Source organism: Colobus angolensis, unplaced genomic scaffold, assembly GCF_000951035.1.
Source record: "Colobus angolensis palliatus isolate OR3802 unplaced genomic scaffold, Cang.pa_1.0 Scaffold332, whole genome shotgun sequence".
Lineage (NCBI taxonomy): Eukaryota > Metazoa > Chordata > Mammalia > Primates > Cercopithecidae > Colobus > Colobus angolensis.
The window spans coordinates 2,785,840-2,805,679 of record NW_012116622.1 but is presented as its reverse complement, the minus strand read 5'-3'; the positions used below and the strand labels follow the sequence as shown (position 1 = coordinate 2,805,679).

Here is a 19,840-nt window from a genome sequence, read left to right as displayed (position 1 = left end):
AAAAGATTGATAGAGTTCTACTGAAAACATCTCTAATATTTCTAAACATATGCAGGCAAATATAAATCCACCAACTATATTTGATTAAGTATAAAAGTGAGAATTTGGAGACTGATTATCTGAGCCCACTTTAAACTGAAAGTCATTTCATTGGGCACTAAAAATACTTAAATATGAAAATTAGAGGAATATGTCTAAATCTAGTTTCCCAATAAAACATTTTAATAAATATCCCCATTTCCCGGGCATGAATATCATTTCTTCAGAAGAATGCATTTCTCACTATGACAGAAAACAATTTAACTAAGTAAAAAATGAACAATTTAGTATGTACATAGTCAAGATGAAGTATGTCTTCATAAAATAGGAAATTTTACAAAGAAGAGAAATTTACTTAAGTGGTGGGAGGTAAAATTGGATTTGTCTTGGTTAACTGACGTATCTGCAAAGGCCACATATTTAAAAATGGTCATTGGCAAAGGCTGAGCATTTTCTGCCTTTAATAGTCTGTTTCTAATATGATGGATTTATTTTACATCTCCTCACTCATGTTCTCAGAGGCTTTCCTTCCTAAAACAACCAATAAATATTATAACCATTCATTATTGCTGGAAAAAAAGGTCCCATAAGCAACCCTAATATTATTTACTTAATCTCTTCATTTTAAAGCTGTGTGGCAGTAGCATTAAATATCAGAGCATGTTGAAATTATTCTGAACTGTGAGGTCTTAAAGCAGTAAGGTCCTTGTTTTATTCATCCTTGTACACCCTGTGCCTAACATTGTACCTGGTTTATAGCAGGCACTCATAAAACATGAACATATATAGTATATATCAGAGACTTTCAAGGCATTTAATCAGATTGATTATTCATCGATTTTCAAGAAAAGATTCTTTATAAGCAATGCATTTAATAATAGCTGTAGGCCAGGCGCTGTGGCTCAAGCCTGTAATCCCAGCACTTTGGGAGGCCGAGGCGGGTGGATCACGAGGTCAGGAGATCAAGACCATCCTGGCTAACATGGTGAAACCCCGTCTCTACTAAAAATACAAAAAACTACCTGGGCGTGGTGGCGGGCGCCTGTAGTCCCAGCTACTTGGAGGCTGAGGCGGGAGAATGGCGTCCAGATCGCGCCACTGCACTCCAGGCTGGGCGACACAGCGAGACTCCCTCTCAAAAAAAAAAAAAAATAGCTGTAACAGTTAACATTTGTTGAACATTTTGTGTGTGCAAGGCTAAGCTAAGTGCTTTATACAATACAGTAGCCTGCCTAATTTCCTCAACATCTCAGCTAGTATACCCATTTTCTTGATGGGGAACCTGAGCCATGTGAAGTTAAGAAACTTGGCTATTGCCGTATGGGTAGTATGTGAATGAAACGGGCTTCCAACTGAGAGGATTCCATCCTTCTTGTGGGTGTACTGGTGAATTTCACAGGGTAAAATTCTGAGAAAACAGGTGTTTATCGTGCAAATCTTGTTTAACAGGTTAAAGATAAGCAGAATTGTCTAAAATAGAATAATACACTTAGTGGAATTGTTGGCAATTTTTATGGAACACTATAGATAAAATTTAAACCGGCAAATACCCATCTAAGAACTATTAATAAAGAGAGACAGGGCTTAATTCACATACATGCTGTAGATCATGACATTTTAGATTTTGATCCACAAAATTTCGCAAATGAAAGATAAAAAGTGATGGTCAACATCCAAATAGCATAGATGAAAACTCCCAGCAATAACACGACTTATAAAGACAAATATCTTTCCCTGATATCTCCCCTACTTACCAAATCTAAAGGTTTCCTTCTTCTAGTCTTTAACAAAATTGTGCAGCAACTGACATTAGGGAATAGCTCTTCTTTCCTGAGCCTGTCTCCTGACTGGGGATGCACAGTTAGAGTCTGTTAAGATATTTTCGCATAAATAAAGAGAAATCTATTTCAAACGTTGACAGCAAAATTATGTATTATTATTACAAGGGTATATTAGGGAATTTAAATGCAAGGAGCATAGCTGAGTTTCAGTAATGCCTATCAGAGTTTGTCTGTTGTCTGTCTGTCTGTCAGTTGCTTCATGCACAAAGGCACCCTACAGTTCTCAGGTTTATAACTCCACAATTCCACCATGGCCAGAAATTATCTCTGAATCCCAATAACAAATTCCTGGAAAAGAGAATCCTGGAGCCAGTGTCTACCCCAATCTAATTGGCTGAGACAAGGAGGAAAAGACTGGGGGTCAGTACACACAGGAAAGGAGGCTGCTATGGGGTATACGGATACCATCAGAGTTATTTCCAGCAAGATATCTTCTCTGTGAGGTTTCAAACCTGCTGCTCCTTTTCACTACACCCTCGAAACTGTCTTCTTCTCTCATGTTCAGCTCTTCTCCAAGTCATCAAGACCTGATTAACTGCATTTCTATCATCTCTCCCATCAGTCTCCTTTCTCCCTTCACTTCAATGCCACTCTCATACATAGACTCAAAGACTGTCAGAGATAGATACGGTCTCAGGGACCTCAATGGCAAATAAATGTCATTTCTCAAAACCAGCTCCCACTCAGGGTTAGGTTGAAATGGATGCAAAGCATGGGCAGGGTATGAAAGGCCATTATAATCGATTAATGATGTCTGCGTGGGAGTAGGAAATGCTCTAGCAGTATACACAGCAGGTATTGATGGTTTTTATTGTTGCTCAAACTCTTTGATTTCTAGGCGAGGATTCTGTGGCCGATAGAAATGAAGTAAACTTGTTCACTTAATAATAGTGATAGGATCTGGACTAAAATCTGGATAAGCTACGACTACCAGTGCGCCTTCCAAGGCATCATATAAGTTTACTCTTGGGAAGTTGAAATATTGAAGATAGGGAGAGAGGTTTCTAGGAATCTGAGAGAGAGTCCCTTGTTTACCTCCATCACAGTCCACTTATCAGGCACAACTTAATTTAGAGAACCACATATATAAAAATCAATAGATGGTCACAATCTTACAAGATGAAATGTAATTAACCCAGGTAAAGTGTTGTTCATAATTTGAAAACACCAACTGCCTAAGGCCTTAATCACACAATGTGGGCATTGAATTAGCTAAAACAAACTCCGTCCATGTGCAGATAATATTTAACATTTACTGAGCGTATACTACATGCACAATACCCTTTAAAAGACTTTACTTATCTTAACTCATTTAATGTTAATGGCAAGCCAGTTCATTAGTTGCTATAATTATTCACTTTCACAGAGTAAACTGAAGCTCAGAGAAGTTACTTGCTCAACATCACATGGCCAAGAAGCTGGGATCAAAATGCAAAGAGTCTCATGTCCAAGCTCATGAGTACTACTCCATCTAGTTTCTTTCACTCTGAAGGTTATTATGAAGCCTAACTCTGACTATGTACAGCAAAGTAGAAAGCAAATGTGTCTTTCTACTACAGAGCAACAGCAACAGGACTGCTATCAATAACTCAACAAGGGTTGATTTTATAATTTTATTGTTAAAGTTCCATATGCTTTCCCAGAATAATCTACCTCAATATTAATAAAGTTTATGGATTTTTAAAAGACTTATACACTTTTATAAGAACATCAAGAAGTTAAAAACAAAATCATTCGAAGATGACAAAAAAGGACAAGATCAGAATATAAAGTGGTAGCAATACTAAAACTGGACTTTAAGTTCTCACAATCAATAGGTAAACTACTCTTCAAACTATAGAAACGATTCAGATAGCAACTTCAATGCTTTTTTTAAAAAAGGTGCTTTCAGAAAATTTCTTTGAAAGACTGAGAAACGGCAAAATGAATGAAACTGATGAGATCCTGATTTATGAAGCATACTGAATGCCAGTCAATACTAACTTCTATGTGACCTCATGGCCTTCTATAAAAACACTCTTGCAAGAAATGATGGTGCTATCCATGAGATATCTTTCAGAAGTCTTGAAATGACTATAGTAATGCAATGACTTAGAAGTCTCTCGTCCAACCTCTACCCTTTTAGAACAACCCAGATAATTAAATTCAACTAGATCATAAGTACTACAACATAAACAACAAACAAAAAACTATCTAGCTAAAACCAAGCTTGAGTGGTTCAAAAACTGCTGAAGTTCTTACCATTTTGCCTAGTGAAAAGAGTACTGCACTAGGAGTCAGTGATCCTTGATTCTGCCATGGGGTCTTCCTCCCTCCTTTAGAAGAACCTCACCCTTCACAGCTATTCTCTGAATTGTACTCACATTAGCTTCCTAGGGCTGCTGTAACTAAGCACCACAAACTGGGTAGCTTAAAAGAACAGATATTTATTCTCATAGAGTTCCAAAGGCTGAAAGTTCACAATCAGGTTGTCAGCAGATCCATGGTCCCTATCAGGACCCTAGGGGAGCATCCTGCCCTGTTTTTTTTTTTTTTTTTTCCTGGATTCTGGTGGTTTCTGGCAATCCTTGGAATTCCTTGGCTTGTGGCACCATCACTCCAATCTCCGCTTCTAACTCCAGTCTCTGCCTCCATTTTCTCATGGCTGTTGTTCGGGCCTCCAACACAATAACCCCAAATACAGCACCTTGGCATACTGAATATTTTAAGCTAAAGGAAACTGAGAAAACTACAGAAGCACAAAGATATCTCTGACCTTACCCTCTTATCTCTTTTAAAGGCCCTCATGTGACAGGTGTCCTGCCTTATACTCAGAGGGAAGGAACGTTACACAAAGAGGCCAAGAGGAATCTATACAAAGAGGCCTTGCTACATTTCCCCAGTTTATTACCATTAGGATATATGCTCAGGGTCCAATCATACTAATACACAACTCTCCATTTTTCATCAAACCTAAACATAAAAATAACATGGTTTTCCCTTGGCTTTGGGTTTTCATTTCTGAAGACTCCTCTGTCTTATGTGGCTTCAAATACATTTGTATGTTTTTCTCTTGTTAACCTGCCTTTTGTTACAGGTACTTCCGGCATGAATCTTGTGTTAGGTGAGGAAAATGTTACTTTTTCTCTGCAAGTTGTCTTCCCTCTGGGTCTGTGTCTCTATGTCCAAATTTCTCTCTGTTTATGAGTATACCAGTAACTGAATTAAGGCCCATGCTCATCCAGTATGAACTTATTTTAACTTGATGACATCTACAAAGACCTTACTTACCAAATAAGGTCACATTCAGAAGTATGGGCTTGGAGTTGTGTATCTTTTGGGGGAACGAGTCAACCCCTAACACACCTATAAAACAAAGAGTGTGTGCTCAATCATCTGAAAGACTTTCTCCACAAAGTTCTAGGATCATTAATGTATTTATTGAGTTTGCTCATGTTTTTCAAATTCAATAGCATTTATTTTTAGCATTAAGTCCATCAATCAGACCAATCCTAGCTCTGCACTGACCAGCTGGGTGACCCTGGTCAAACCACTTTTGTGCCCAGAGCCCAGAGTTTTTTTCCAGGACTGTGGTGATTGCTGAATGAGCTAATACATGAACATGTTGGCATGGCTTGAGACAGTGAGTAGACAGGTGCTCTGGGTTAAGGCTCCTCTTTCCACCATCCCTTCATACCTGACGGACACACAGCCCAGCAGTATCTAGGAGTCTCCCTAACAATGGCATCCAAGAAAGGAGAGAGGCGGGCAGTGGTTTCAATTAAAATTCACTGTTTCCCACAGAACAGAAGAAAGTAATAAAGCAATGCAGTAAATTACTGCTGTGGAAATAATGCCCAGATAGAAGAAATAAAAGAGAAATTTATGACCTTAATCAATCTTTTTCTTTTTTTTTAACACATAAATACAGCTCCATCATCTGCTCTATTTACGTGACTCTATCACCCTCCCAAATAATTCTCAGTAATTTCCAACAGCAGCTACACCATGCAGCTGAGCCCCAGGGTAAGGCTAGCTATCTAGAAATACCACCTCCACCACTACCTTTTCTCAGTGGATCAGCAGGACATGAAGCAGCATGGAACAAGGAACAACACAATTCTCCTCCTAGAATGAACTGTAGCTCTTGGAAGTACCTCTGAGCTGCCCCTGCCTGGGGGAAGGTCCCAGCCAGGTCAGGAGCATTATTTCTCTTATGCTCTTATCATTTAGTTTATGACTGCTCATTCCTCTCTTCCTTTTATTAAAGCTCCCTATCCCTGCCTGTAATTCAGTTTTATAAAGAAACAGCATCTAGAAATCATTTTCCAAGTAACAATCCTGTTAACTCGAAGATCCAAATCTGCTTCTCATAAATGGGGTAAAACACATGCTGTTGCCCTGTCCTTTGGAATCTAACTTAATTGGAGAGTCAAATTACTTCCTATCACTGATAGTGGCACTAGTTTGCACTTAGCCCAAGTATTCACAATCCTGTGACGTACTGGAAGATGGGAATCCAGTGCGTGGCTCAGGGCCTGTGTGTAGTGGCTTATGCCTGCAATCCCAGCACATGGGAAGATGGGAGGATTGCTTGAAGCCAGGAGTTCAATAATAGCCTGGGCAACAGAGCGAGACCCCATTTCTAAAATAATAATAATAATAATAGTATTAATAATAATAACTGGGTACGGTTGCACATACCTGTAGTTCCAGCTACTCAGGAGGCTAAGGGAATTACTTGAGTCCAGGAGTTTGAAGCTGTACTAAGCTATGATCATGCTACTGCACTCCAGCCTGGGCAACAGCAGGAGACTCTGTCTCTTAAAAAACAGATAGTGGTCTGGGACACTGGTCCAAGTCCTTATGCATCGGCAGTTCCCTGGGGCTTGTAAATGGGCACTGCATACTTAACAGGGATGCCAACACCTCAAAGAGCCTTAATCTACGTACATGACTGCAGAATCCCTGTCTGAGGTCACAAGGATTTTTCTTCCCCCCTTTTCATCTAGGATTCATCTAATGTAGATTGTTTCATTCCAGTGATGAAACAATCCACATATTGATCCGTCAGAAGGCTGGCATTAACAAGGAGCAGGATTTGGAGCTGCTTAAGCATTTCAAGGGAAGAAACCCTGAAACTCAAATTAATCCCTTCATGCTGTTTTCTGGAGAAGGCTGTTCAAAATGGGCTCTGATGAGAATTTTCTTACCAGCCAAATCCTCTCCAAATACTAAGAGGTGAGAAAATGGTAACTTAATTCACATGTATTCTGTTTGAAGTTTTGTTATTATTATTACTTTTTCTCTAATAGATTCTATTTCAAGTATTCATGGAGCCTTTAAAATACAAAGAACCCAGAGTCAGAGGGAAGTGAGAGGCAGCTTTGGATCTTCTCTTTTTAATTTTTAAAAACTTGTAACAAAAGGCAGGTTAACAATAGAAAAACATACAAATGTATTTAACTGAAGTTACATATGACAGAAGATTCTTCAGAAATGAAAACCCAAAGCCAAGGGAAAACTGTGTATTTTTTTGTTCAGGTTTGATAAAAATGGTCAGTTTTGTAGAAGTATGATTGGACAAGGAGGGTACGTCCAAATGGTAATAAACTGGGAGAAACTTAGCAAAGCCTCTTTGTGTAACATTCCTTCCCTCTAGGTATTTCATTTTATTATTAATAATATTTATGTGTACATATATACATACATATACACACATATTACATATAATAGTTATACTTAACAATGCCATCACATCTCAATAGCCAGTCATTCATTTTACACAGGGTGCTTTGCTAGGGGCCATGTGGAATGGGGTTCTGTAAAGTATTCCACATTAGTGCAGTGGTTCTCAATGGGGGCAGTTCCTCCCACCCCCAGAATGTATGATAATGTCTGGTGATATCTTGGTTTTCACAGGTGAAGCAAGGGGTGACCCTGGCATCTAGTAGAGGCTAGGAATACTGCTGCACATCTTATATAATATATAGAACAGTTCCCCACGATGAAGAATCATCTGACCCAAAACGTCCACAATATTGAGGTTGAGAAACTCTGAAATTGGTACTTACATTCACAATAAGTATAAAAAAAACAAAATGAAGCTACGTGAAGGCAGAGCGAGTCCACACTGTGGACTTAATTTCCAACAGCAGCTACACAAAGCAGCTGAGCCCCAGGGAAGGCTGGTTATCTGGGAATACCACCCCCATCGCTACCTGTTCTCAGTGGGTTAGCAGGACATGAAGCAGCATGGAACACAGAGCAACAGGATTATTCTCCCAGAATGAACCGTAGTTCCAGGAAGTACCTCTGAGCTGCCTCTGCCCAGGATAAGGTCCCAGCCAGGGCAAGAGCATCATTTCTCTTATGCTATATAATACAGCACGCTCTCCCATGCCAGATGGTCCACGCTGACCCAGCCCTCTATATCCTTGGAACCCCATGACCCCCATCCTTGAGCTGATCAAGTGGGGAGCTGCACAGCTTCCCTGGGGACATAATGACAATGCAGAAAAGTTCCCTTTGTCCTTGTTCATGTGGAGCACATTCACGTGGATGCAAAGGTCACCGCTGAATTTAAATAACCCCCGTGATAAATCTGCATGGGCCCGATTTGTTCTACTGGACTTGTTGGATTAAATGAACACAATTTAATGTTCTATAGGACAAGGGCTCCTTTCATGGCTGAAAGAAGGAGCAAGGGTGATTTACAGTTTCATACCTACTCATTCGCTACATTATCTGCCTTGTGCCTGCAGTTATGAATATCAACTCACCATCCGGCGGCCATTTCTACCCGTTCAGGAGAATTTAGTTTTTCATTAGGAGGGGCACTGCCATCCGGAAAGAAACAAAGAATAAAAAACAACAACAGATTTCCACAGTGTTCACTGCAAAACAAGCACTGATATTTGGATCCTTGTCCCTCACCCTTTTTTCTTCTTTAAATCCCTATATTTATAAATAAAGTAAGGTTTCCTCCTCTTTTCCTACAAAGGGTGGTTTTCTAAGCAGATTACCACCACACGGAACTGTGCATAAACACAAGGCTTAACTTACCTAAGATACCAAATTATTTCTGAACATCTGTATCTTATGAGCTAACACTTTTTATAATGATATATTAAAATAATGTTTGTTGATTCATTAAAGTAGGTCTGAACTCCACTTAATAATAAATTCTGCTTGATCCTATCTATTTGGAAATAATACAAGTGTATCCAAACATTATATGACCCAGGTTTTTTATTAACTACAAGTCTTAGGAATCCATGTGATATTTTGCTTACGGATAGTTAAAGAGACAGGATTTTCCTTTTTCCCCACTTGATAAAAGAGACAGTATAAGCAAGGATATGGGAGTTGATTTTTGGGAGTGGGTTACTGAATTAACTCTCAAACCCCAGCCCTGTAAGATGTTGGGGTAACTCATAAAGTTGGCTATCTTGTCTTCAGGTGTCTCTGGGTACCTTGTTACCTCCCTCTTTTGTTTCACATAGAGCCTTGCTAATCAGTCTCTCAGGACAGCAACATCAGCATCACCTAGAAACTTGTTAGAAATGCAAATAATCAAGCTCTAGCCTAAGACTCTATAGTCTAGCAAGCTCACCAGGTGATAATTTTCAGGTTGAAGTACGGACTGGATTTCTCTCCCTGTTACCCCCTCTCTTATCCACTATGTTGTATACCATACACCAAAAGGCAAGCTGCTGTTACATGCAGCTGGTTAAATAACTAAAGACATCCAATATTTTAATAAGCGATCTCCTCCAATTTTAACAGAGAAAGGACATATCTATCCTGGGAGTAATCAATAGTTAAAGGTAGAATTTGAGGTATTCTTATAGCACACACACTTTTGAAGAGGGTTTCTTCCTCCTAAGTCACCTAAAGTGGGCGTAGCTAGTCTACCTACACATAAACTATGCTTTACTCAGGTTTATTTCAAGATGCTCACAGAAAGCAAAAGAAAGCTGAACTTCACCTCCACTCAAATACAAGTGGAGATGCCAGCGAACGGAGCATGGGTCAAAGGGAGACAGAGCAACTGCAGAAAGAAACTTAGAAATTTCTTGCCCTGGACAGTGAACCATTGAAAGATCTGGAATAAGCAACGATCACTTTCACAGGCAGACTGTCAATGCAGCATATGCTAATCCTGGATCTACGTTTTACAGACACAAAAGAAAGAATAAAGGGGTCTCTTTTATACATGTGTTTTCCCCTTTAAAATAATTCCTTTGAGAAGTAGGCCTCTCAGAAGGAAGATTGGAAAAAACAAAAAACAAAACAAAACGCAAAAAAAAAAAAAAAAGAAGACCCTTTAAAATTTAACTGTTATCAAACTCAGAAACAAAAGAAAAGAGATGTGCATGTTTGTTACTTCCAAAATCTTACCACATTCCAAAAAACAAGACCCTTTAAAATTTAACTGTTATCAAACTCAGAAACAAAAGAAAAGAGATGTGCATGTTTGTTACTTCTAAAATCTTACCACATTCCAAAAAACAAGACCCTTTAAAATTTAACTGTTATCAAACTCAGAAACAAAAGAAAAGAGATGTGCGTATTTGTTACTCCTAATATCTTACCACATTCCTGACATTTATGACTCTTAAAATTCACTTTCTCATAGTATCATGCCTCTCAAGCTATCCGGTAAGCTTCACTTGTTTATGTTCCCTGTATAGTTGTCTGGCCTCCCCCTCTGCAGGTCAGCCCATTCTTCAGGCCCCCTTCAGGTCGGCAAAGTGCCCCTGTTACCCAGCTCTGCTCTGACATGTTACATTCTTCGTAGCTTATAGTCCACAGAGGTCAACTGGTTTTTTTTTTTTTTTGCTTTTGTTTTTGTTTTTAAATAAACTGCCTTAAATGGTTGCCTTATATCATACGTATGAAGGTTCTCTTTTTCCTATGAGACTAAATTCCCTGAGTGCAGAAAGTATCTTCCAATGTATTTCTGTTATGTCTCCCACACTGCTGACACCTGGGGTCTAGATCAACAGCGGTACAACATGCACTTTATAAAACTGAGTTGAAGATTTCAGTGCTACCTAGCAATTGCTAAGGTAAGATGTGGCTGCCTTTCAGAAATGCCTTCCTCAGGACAGTGGGGTCCAGAAGCAGTGTGCTTGTGGCTTACACAGATTTTTTTCTAGTGGGAAATACGGGATGATGATCATGATCACAATAGTTAACATTTACTGAGTTCTCTACTAAACACTGGCATCTCGGCCCTGTACTAAGTGGTTTCCATGGTGTAGACATGACTAAAATAAACCTTCCAAAGCCCTAGAAGAAATTTCCACCCCTGTTCCCCAATTCAGCCTGAATGACCAATGAGGGCCAGCCTGGACTCCCTCAAAAGAACTGGAAGGAAGCAACATGCCTGCTCACCCAAAAAGGCAAGTGAACACCAGCCTGCTGGTATCTCCACCTCAGACACGGGGGTAGGCTGCATTTGATTGAATTTAACTGCTTGACCTGGAATTAAGCAAGAGTTCTCTCTACCGGCCAGAAAATACCACACAGCATTACAGCTTTTGTTTTCCTTAAGCCACAGGAATTACTAAAGAAAGTCCACAAACTACTGATTCTATGTGATTCTAGATGTGGTAGAAAAAATCCCAGGTATTTGTGTAGAGAACAGATGTTCAATAAGGAAATCTCTCTCCATTTGGGGGTTGGGAATATCTGTTACCTGCTACAAGCTGTAGATCATACGTATTGACATTATTTGCATTGGTCTTAATCATTTTAGTCTTTATTCTGTAGCACATTGCCAAAACAAAACCAAATTCTAAAAATTCCAACTCTTCGGCAGAGGAGGAAATGAAAGCTTAGTTTACTAGAGTCAACATCCATTTACTAGAGTCAACATCCATTTGAGAAAAAATCTAAATCATAAACCTTTCCTAAATATACTGGTTAGTATGCCTCTATCTATGTATCTATGTATGTATGTATGTATGTATCTATCTATCTATCATCTAATCTATCTATCTACACACTGGTTATCTACATGTCCAGCTTCATTACTGAAAAATGTTATATTGATGTAAATATTTCAGACAAATGACTTCAGACAGTCAGGAAGAAATGCCAAAAATTAAGGCTTCTATTAGAGAGTTCCTTGAGCTGTCTGAAGGCTGCCTCCCAGGCAGCATGATACTTAGAGCAACACCATTAACAAGAATTTCACCAGGCCTGGAATTCTGTGAATCTCTTTAGAAATAGGCATAACATGACTCTTACAGAGCTTTGTAGTTTACCAACAGCCTTCAAACACATCATGATGATATTCAGACTTCATGAGCAACCCTTGCAGAGTAAGCAAGGTCATTCTTATTTTCCAGATAAGCAAGTGAGGTCCAAACAGATTAAATGAATGTAACCACAGTAAAGTAGTTAGAATGGGGTATCAGCTTTTGTTGTGGGATACCAAGCACTGTGCAAAGGATTTCAGGTGAGGAATCCTATATTCCTTACAACTATTTTTACCCACTAAAAACTACATTTAAGAGAGATTCAATAATTTGCCCAAGGTCATGAAGCTGGTAAGTTCATGAAGCTGGTAAAAACTGTCCAATACAGTCTGTTTCCCCACCCCCTGTGTTCTATGGTGTTGCCTAGTTAGAAAGTATAGAGCAAGCATTTGAAACTCAAGACTTCTAACCCCAAATGTGACTTCCTCCATGAAGCCCTCCCTGACCATCACTCCCACCAACCCTATATTTAGTGAAGCTCCCCTACTGGAATCATTTATTGCACTCTTTTGCTATATAATAAGTATTTGTTAAGTTCACATAAGTTTGGGTCCCTAAAGGCTCGGACCGTATCTTAAGTTTATAACCCTCTTTATTAGATCTTACTTGAAAAATAATAGGTACAATAAATGGTTAGTTATTGAATAAATGGATAAAAAGAGCAGTATTTTCTTATCACATGTCTGGAAACTACAAGGTATGCTATATATTTCTTTAGACAATTAGATAAGTTAGACAAAAATGTCACTCCTGGCAAAAACAAGTTTTAAAAATCTATGGCAAGAAGAGAGAAATTATGAACATGCTTAAGGATCTTATTAGCAACGTAGGCTGAACAGTGATAAAATAGGGCTTTCTGAAAAATTACGTTCAAACTTTGAATGTACATGCTCTTCTCTGAACTTCACATCCAACCCAAATTCTTCCCTCTTCCCTGTGACAGTTCTTTTTTCTTTTTTCTTTCTTTCTTTTTTTTTTTTTTTTTTGAGACAGAGTCTTGCTCTGTCGCCCAGGCTGGAGTGCAGTGGCGCGATCTCTGCTCACTGCAAGCTCCGCCTGCCGGGTTTATGCCATTTTCCTGCCTCAGCCTCCCAAGTAGCTGGGACTACAGGCGCCCGCCACCACGCCTGGCTAATTTTTTGTATTTTTAGTAGAGACGGGGTTTCACCGTGTTAGCCAGGATGGTCTCGATCTCCTGACCTCGTGATCCGCCCGCCTCGGCCTCCCAAAGTGCTGGGATTACAGGCGTGAGCCACAGTTATTTTTTCTATTCAGTCCTAAGTAAAGGAAGAGAACAGTGAAAACTTCCCTTGTGCAGTTTCTTTAAAAAAAAAAAAAAAAGTGCTAGGCGCACTGTTAATGACTCAAGTAGCAATGGGATCAAGATGGAAGAAGCAGAATCTGACTGGGGTATTTCAGACTCCACTGGGTTATGAAATGTGAAGATATCTGTGGCCTCAACTTCTTTACTGTGACATTGTTTTTTATTTTTGTTCTCTCTCTCTGTCCACCCCAACCCTCACTCTTAAATTTGCAAAGTGATTGAATTCATTTCTCTGTGCTATGTTCTAAGGAGCTCTTTGCCATACCAAAAAGTAAATCAGAAGGGCTTCCCAGGAAAGTAGGAGGCCTGTTCCCCAGATGCATGGAGAATTTTATCCACTTAATGGGGCTCTGAAAGGTTGGGCCAAGGCTCCAAATCTGAGTCCTCTCCTGCAAGTACAAGCAGTCCTCAACAGATACTGATAGTTAGTACTCTTTTTGTCTTATAGTAAAATACAAGTCAAATCCCGATTCAACACTGTTAGAATGCAAAAGTCTGCTTAACGAAATGATTGATCCACTCATAATTAGAGAAAATCAATACTTTTTTTTCTTAAACCCTGACATTCTCTTTCATTATATTAATGGGAATCTGACACTTATAAAATACTTGAGGTCAGCTACATGTTTCTGTTTAACAAACATAGGCAGGAGAAACAACCATCAACTAGATTAGTAGTTCATTAGGAGAGCTGAGTTTGTCCACACCAACAAATCTCAACTGAGCCTAACTTTTTGACCAGTATCAACTCACTTGCGCAGGGTGAAATTAATTTAAATTATTCTAAATTTCAATGAATTAAAACCCCATCCATCACAACTCTCACTATTTTACTCCTTTGTTCAGACCTCAAGGAGGCAAATCACAAGAAAGCAATGAACCTCTCAGATCTGCAAAGAAATTTTCCAGTGTACATACCTGTCTCAGAATGCGTTCAGCCAAATGCACACCTGCTACTGATCCTTAGGCCTTTCTTATCCTTACTAAACCAATTAAGTTTTCATTACAATCTCTAAAAACATTTTGAGCAAAAGACTAGAAAATTGAAATTATACATATTTTATGTAAAAACTGAGACACTGGAAGTTCTTTTAAATATGGATGCTTCCTTGATGGGTAGTACAGGAATTGCAAAAACATCTGGAATTTAAGGTGAAGGCTTTAAGGAGATCAGCAAGGGAGAAGTGTCTAGAGGTAGGGGCATCACAAAGCCAGCTTGCCCATAGAATCCAGCAGAGGCCAGGTTACTCTTTTTCAAGAAAGAGAAGGAAGCAGCTGGCTCTCTGTGTGGACTGGGAACCACATTTTATTATTAAGAGTAAAGCAAATCTAAGGCCTTCTGTGAAAACCTGATTTTGATTAGCTAACTCCCGCTCAATGTCAAGTAAAATTAAAACATACCAAAGAGACAGAAGTGGCACTCACCTTTACAGAAACTATTCTCAGAAAGGAAGAGGTTATTCTTTAGAAAATAAAGTAAATGAGCACAGCAAGGGTCAGGCTGATGAATTTAAAAGCTGGACTACAAACTAAAAAGAAGTCATATAAGCATTCCCTTACCTGTTTTGATATTGATGGCAAAAAAATTCTGAGGATTTCCACTTGTAATCCTGTATGTCAGTTTTTCATTGGAACTGGAGTCAGGATCTTCAGCCTGGATCTGAATGACAGATATGTCTTTTGGAGAGTTTTCCATGACAACAGGATAATATATAGGTTCGGAAGTCAGCGGGGCATTGTCATTCACATCTTCAACTTCAATGTAGACCTCAATGGTGGAGTAGAGTGGAACAACGCCCCTGTCTGTGGCATACACTGTCAGCCAGTATGATCCCGTTGTCTCCCGATCAAGAATGTCTGCGGCAGTGATGACCCCTAAGAGAAAAAAGAGAAAGTGTGACTGTCACAGCAAAAGGTAAGACATTAAATAAATAATCTCGAATTCCAAAGGACTGCACTAAATAATCTTGGTATATGAAAAACACCCAAATCTATAACATAAGGTTAAATTAAGATATTCTTTACATAAGAAAATGATTTTCAGCAGGACCATATTAAATAGTTCTTCTACGTTTATAGAGTATTAATTACATTCACAAATACTTTATTTGAATTTTGGAGATAGATATCTCTCAAACAAACATGCACACAGATGTACACACACAGAAGAGATGATATAGGGGAATGAGAAGAGGTTGGGCCAGGGGTCAAAGCACTTCCCATGTTTCATGGGAAATCAGTGTAGTATCAGGTCAATATCTCCATTTGACCTGATACTGAATTGACTTCTTATGCAATAAAAAGCTCTCTAGGATGAATTATTTTATATATTCATTTACAGAAAGAAGAGAAACCTTTCAAATATTCTTTTTTTGCCTGTTAGAGTAGAAAATATTTTGCCTGCAAAGATATAACCCTCCTTCATACTCTTTCCCTGAAAATCAAATGTCACAGCCATTCCAACATAATCAGAGAAGAAGTCATATCAACACATGTTCCAAACGAGTTCCATCCCCCTTAAGAACTCTACAGAGGGCCCTAATAAACTCTGAGCCACTTTGAGAGATGCTCATGGACAATCATTTTAAATTAGGAGCACAAAATGCTCAATCTTTCCCATTTCATGGTTGAAACAAGTGCCAACCAGGAAATCAGATGTCTGCCTAAAAAGCCAGAGAAAACACAGTGTTCTTGTCTATCTTTACAACACTTACCCAATCACCAGGCTACAGAAACTTACCACAGGGACAGGATCATGAGCCCATCGTGATGGGAAAACTCTGGGCTCACTGTATAAAAACTGTAAAAGTAGCCAGGAGGCTCATAGAAAGCGTGAAATTCATGTAAATCGTTATACTATAAAAGACATTGTGAAAGGAGTCAAGAAACAGTTCTCCAGCTCTGCCCTAAATTCTCTATCCTCTGTATTCCTATTAAACTTTTGTCTAAATAAGGCATATAACTTAGCCTATAGACCCTGCATAAGCAAACTGCCAAGTACAGCAAGCGGGAGGGAGGAGGGCATCTGTCCAGAAACAGTTATGCTGGAATACTCAAAGTTTCCTCAAACTCAAGACAGATAAAATATTTAAAGGGTGATAACCTGATTGATGTTGAAATTTCAGCTGCAACGTTAATTCACCAAAGAACTCTGCAAAGTGGTAGGCCGTGGGACAAAAGTTAATCTTAAATATTCTCAGTGGAAATATGTAAAACAATTGGGTCCTGTAGAATATGGCTGATATCTGGTAGTTAGAAGAGAAATGCCAATCTGTCACTAGAGGAATAGGTACTAGATAACAGAATAGGAAGAAAATGAGAAGTAAAAGCAACCACAACAACAACAACAAAAAACTATTATAAACACAGTGATGTGTGCTCATTGATTGAATGAATAAAGATAGCATTATAAACTAGGTTGACACTGCCATCTATAAGACAACCAGGATGACTATACAGTGGAAAGGAGAACTTTATTGGCAGCCAATATCAGTTTGCAAACTGGGAAGAGATATTGTCCGGTGTGTGCTGAAGGTGCTCTCTTTTCCAAGAGGGGAAGGCCAGGTTGGTTTTATTCCTCACAGGGCCCATAGTACACAATGCAGTCATACATATTCAGCAGATTTGGGAGAAACATCATACATATTTATGAGAAGAGCTGAGCGTATTCGCAGTGGGCAAACATACTTGCAATATACATTCTATGTTCACTTTGGCACAGGATTTTAGCATTAAAATGAGGTGGAATTTGGCTCTTTACATCAAAAGATGAACGATAGGACACAAAGACAATTTGTGTGCAGACTTCATAAACCAGCTGATACTGGCTTAAGTCTGCAGTAGCTTATCAGAAAGCAATGTTTGTGAGACAGATCCTCGTCTAACCAGAGTTTTAGTGGTCTGGGTTGTAAATCAAAGTTAGGACAATTTGCCTGGTAGCTCTTATTGTTAGAGAGTCTAGTAGGAGTGTGGTTTTTCCTGTAGGAATTTAGAAATCTGCCATGCCAGCCGGGCCCTGAACCGTCAACCCAGATGTTACTGTTTTCTAACCTTAGGGTTCATCTTAGTTGATAAAGGACCATCTATTTTGGTCTCTCAGACAGAGTCAATTGTCAACATCACATTAACGAACAGACAAGGAGGGCTCTGAGGGTTGGATACCTGGCCAGGTGTGAGCACATCTGTCAGTACAGGACACCAGCACATTATAGACACCGTGGACAGTTTTGTGGAACTCTCATAGCAGACAGTGCCATGAGCTGCCACTCAGGTAAACTGGAGCTCTGCAAGTCAGAGAAAAGATATGTGACAGGGAACTAAGTGGTCTCTGGGATGGAAACTAAGAGTAGAAAGGTGTGAGCTGTGGTGAGGGATACAGGTCACACACACACAAAAAGATGTTCTACAGGCTCCATGAGGCACCTCTTCACTGCCATGAGACCTGTCCATTCAATTTACAGGCATTCACTGGACCCTGTGCTGCCATTGGAGGAACGGAGATAATGAGAGGGTCTCTGTCCTCAAAAGACTCCCAGTCCTTTGGAGAATGCAGATCTTTATTAAGCAGATCTGCACTGAGGGGATAAATGCATAGCCAAGAGCCAGAAGGGATCATCTGGTTTAGACCAATATACTAGGAAGAGCAAAGACTCTAGAATCAGAAGGGGATGGGAAGCAGGGGAAACGGCATTTACTGAGGATCTATAATGTGTTGTGAGACTTGTAATTCAATTTCCCTATAATATAAACTTTACAGTTATCTCTTAAAGATAAGGACACGATGTTGGTAACTTGCCCAAGGCTCCACAGCTAAATTTAGAAGAACCCTAGATTGTCTGCCTTGAATAACCCAGTTTCACATCTAGAATCCTTTACTTTCTACCCAATTGACCGTAGAGAAGATGTTCAACCCAAGCAAATCTAGTTTTCATATCCATCTCTCAGTGTTGTGGTAATCATTAAATGTACACCAAGAGTTTGGCAAAATGCATGTGGCATAGTAGATGCTCAGTACGTGTTAAATCTATGTGAACCAAAAGCAATTCTATATGTGTTCTTAATGGCAATCAAACCCTAAAGCAGGGGATGATCTTAAAAGGTAAGAAATTAGGGATGGATTGTCATGCAAGATGTTTTTTTCTTCTCTGGTCATGTGCCATTCTCGCAGTCTTTGTGATTTGCCCATTACATAATTTTTTGGGGGAAAGTATCTAGCCTTTTTGGGGAACATCAAAGTAAGGTCACTAAAAAGAGAACATAATTCAATAAGCAATAAAATCAAGGAAGTTTTTCAGTTTTATTTGTCCCCTTGCCTGACTAACTCCCATGCCCACATTTCCACATGTGTGTGTGTGCACGTGCACACACACACTCCAAAGCATATACATATAGAGATTTGCAGTCACAAAATTGGTTTGCCATTCCTGGAAGTCACTAAATTATTTATTTTCTTCCACTGGTCAAAAAGGAAGATGGTGTATCACAGCCTTTGGACATAAAAGGGTTTTGAGAAGTCCTTAGATGAAATGCATTCACTAATACAAAGTAATATACAAGGGTGGGATTTCACCTTATTTTACTCTTAATGAAGGATCAGACATTTTTCTTAAAAATTAGATTTCTCTCTTGTTAAAATAAAAGATGTCTATGGCTATATTTATCAAGTAACTAGAAGTGTGAATGAGTATCTTGGAACACAATGTTCAGATGTCAGTTTTATGATCCAAAAATTTGAGGACAAATTGTAAAAGGACTGAGTCTGAAATGTGTTAATTACTGAGTTTCATCCAAGGCTCAGTATTAATCATATTAACACCACCGATGTCCAGTAATAGCATTTCTTCACACCTATCCTCTTAGCTAATGATGGTCAACATAGTTACAACTAAGAATGTAAATCCACATTACCTCTTTTATCAATCAAAAACTCACTTTTAAGATTGACCAAGGAATGCCAAAATCACGTCTTGAGGGCCATTAACATTATGACAACCACAATGCATTCTTTATTGCTTTTTTTTTTTAATTGAGGTATTTGGAATACAATAACCTGTCCATGTCTAAAGCAAACAACTGATAAGTTTTGATTTTCATGAAACCGTCACCACAATCAAAACAACAAACATATCCATGGTCCTCCAAAGTAGCCTCTTTCTCATTTTCAATCCCTTGCTCCCAACTCTTTCTACCCCCAGGTAACCACAGATTACCTTTCTGTCATTATAAATAACTTTGCATTTTCTAGAATTTTATATAACTTAAATAATATAGTATGTACTGTTTTTCTGTTTTCTTTCACTCACAATAATTATTTTGAGATTGATCCATGTTATTTTGTGTATAACAATAGTTAATTCCTTTTCATTTCTTTTTTTTTTTTTTTTTTT

At 38.9% G+C, this 19,840-nt stretch overlaps 1 protein-coding gene across 2 annotated transcripts in view; it reads right to left on the bottom strand.

The window, feature by feature from the left end:
- FAT3 (FAT atypical cadherin 3) overlaps nucleotides 1-19,840 on the bottom strand; it is a 557,781-nt gene that overhangs the window by 364,387 nt on the left and 173,554 nt on the right. For both annotated transcript variants that reach the window (XM_011952088.1, XM_011952087.1), the window contains exon 2: nucleotides 15,015-15,329. In XM_011952088.1, coding sequence (XP_011807478.1) covers nucleotides 15,015-15,329 — 315 coding nt within the window. The remainder of the gene's footprint in view (nucleotides 1-15,014; nucleotides 15,330-19,840) is intronic.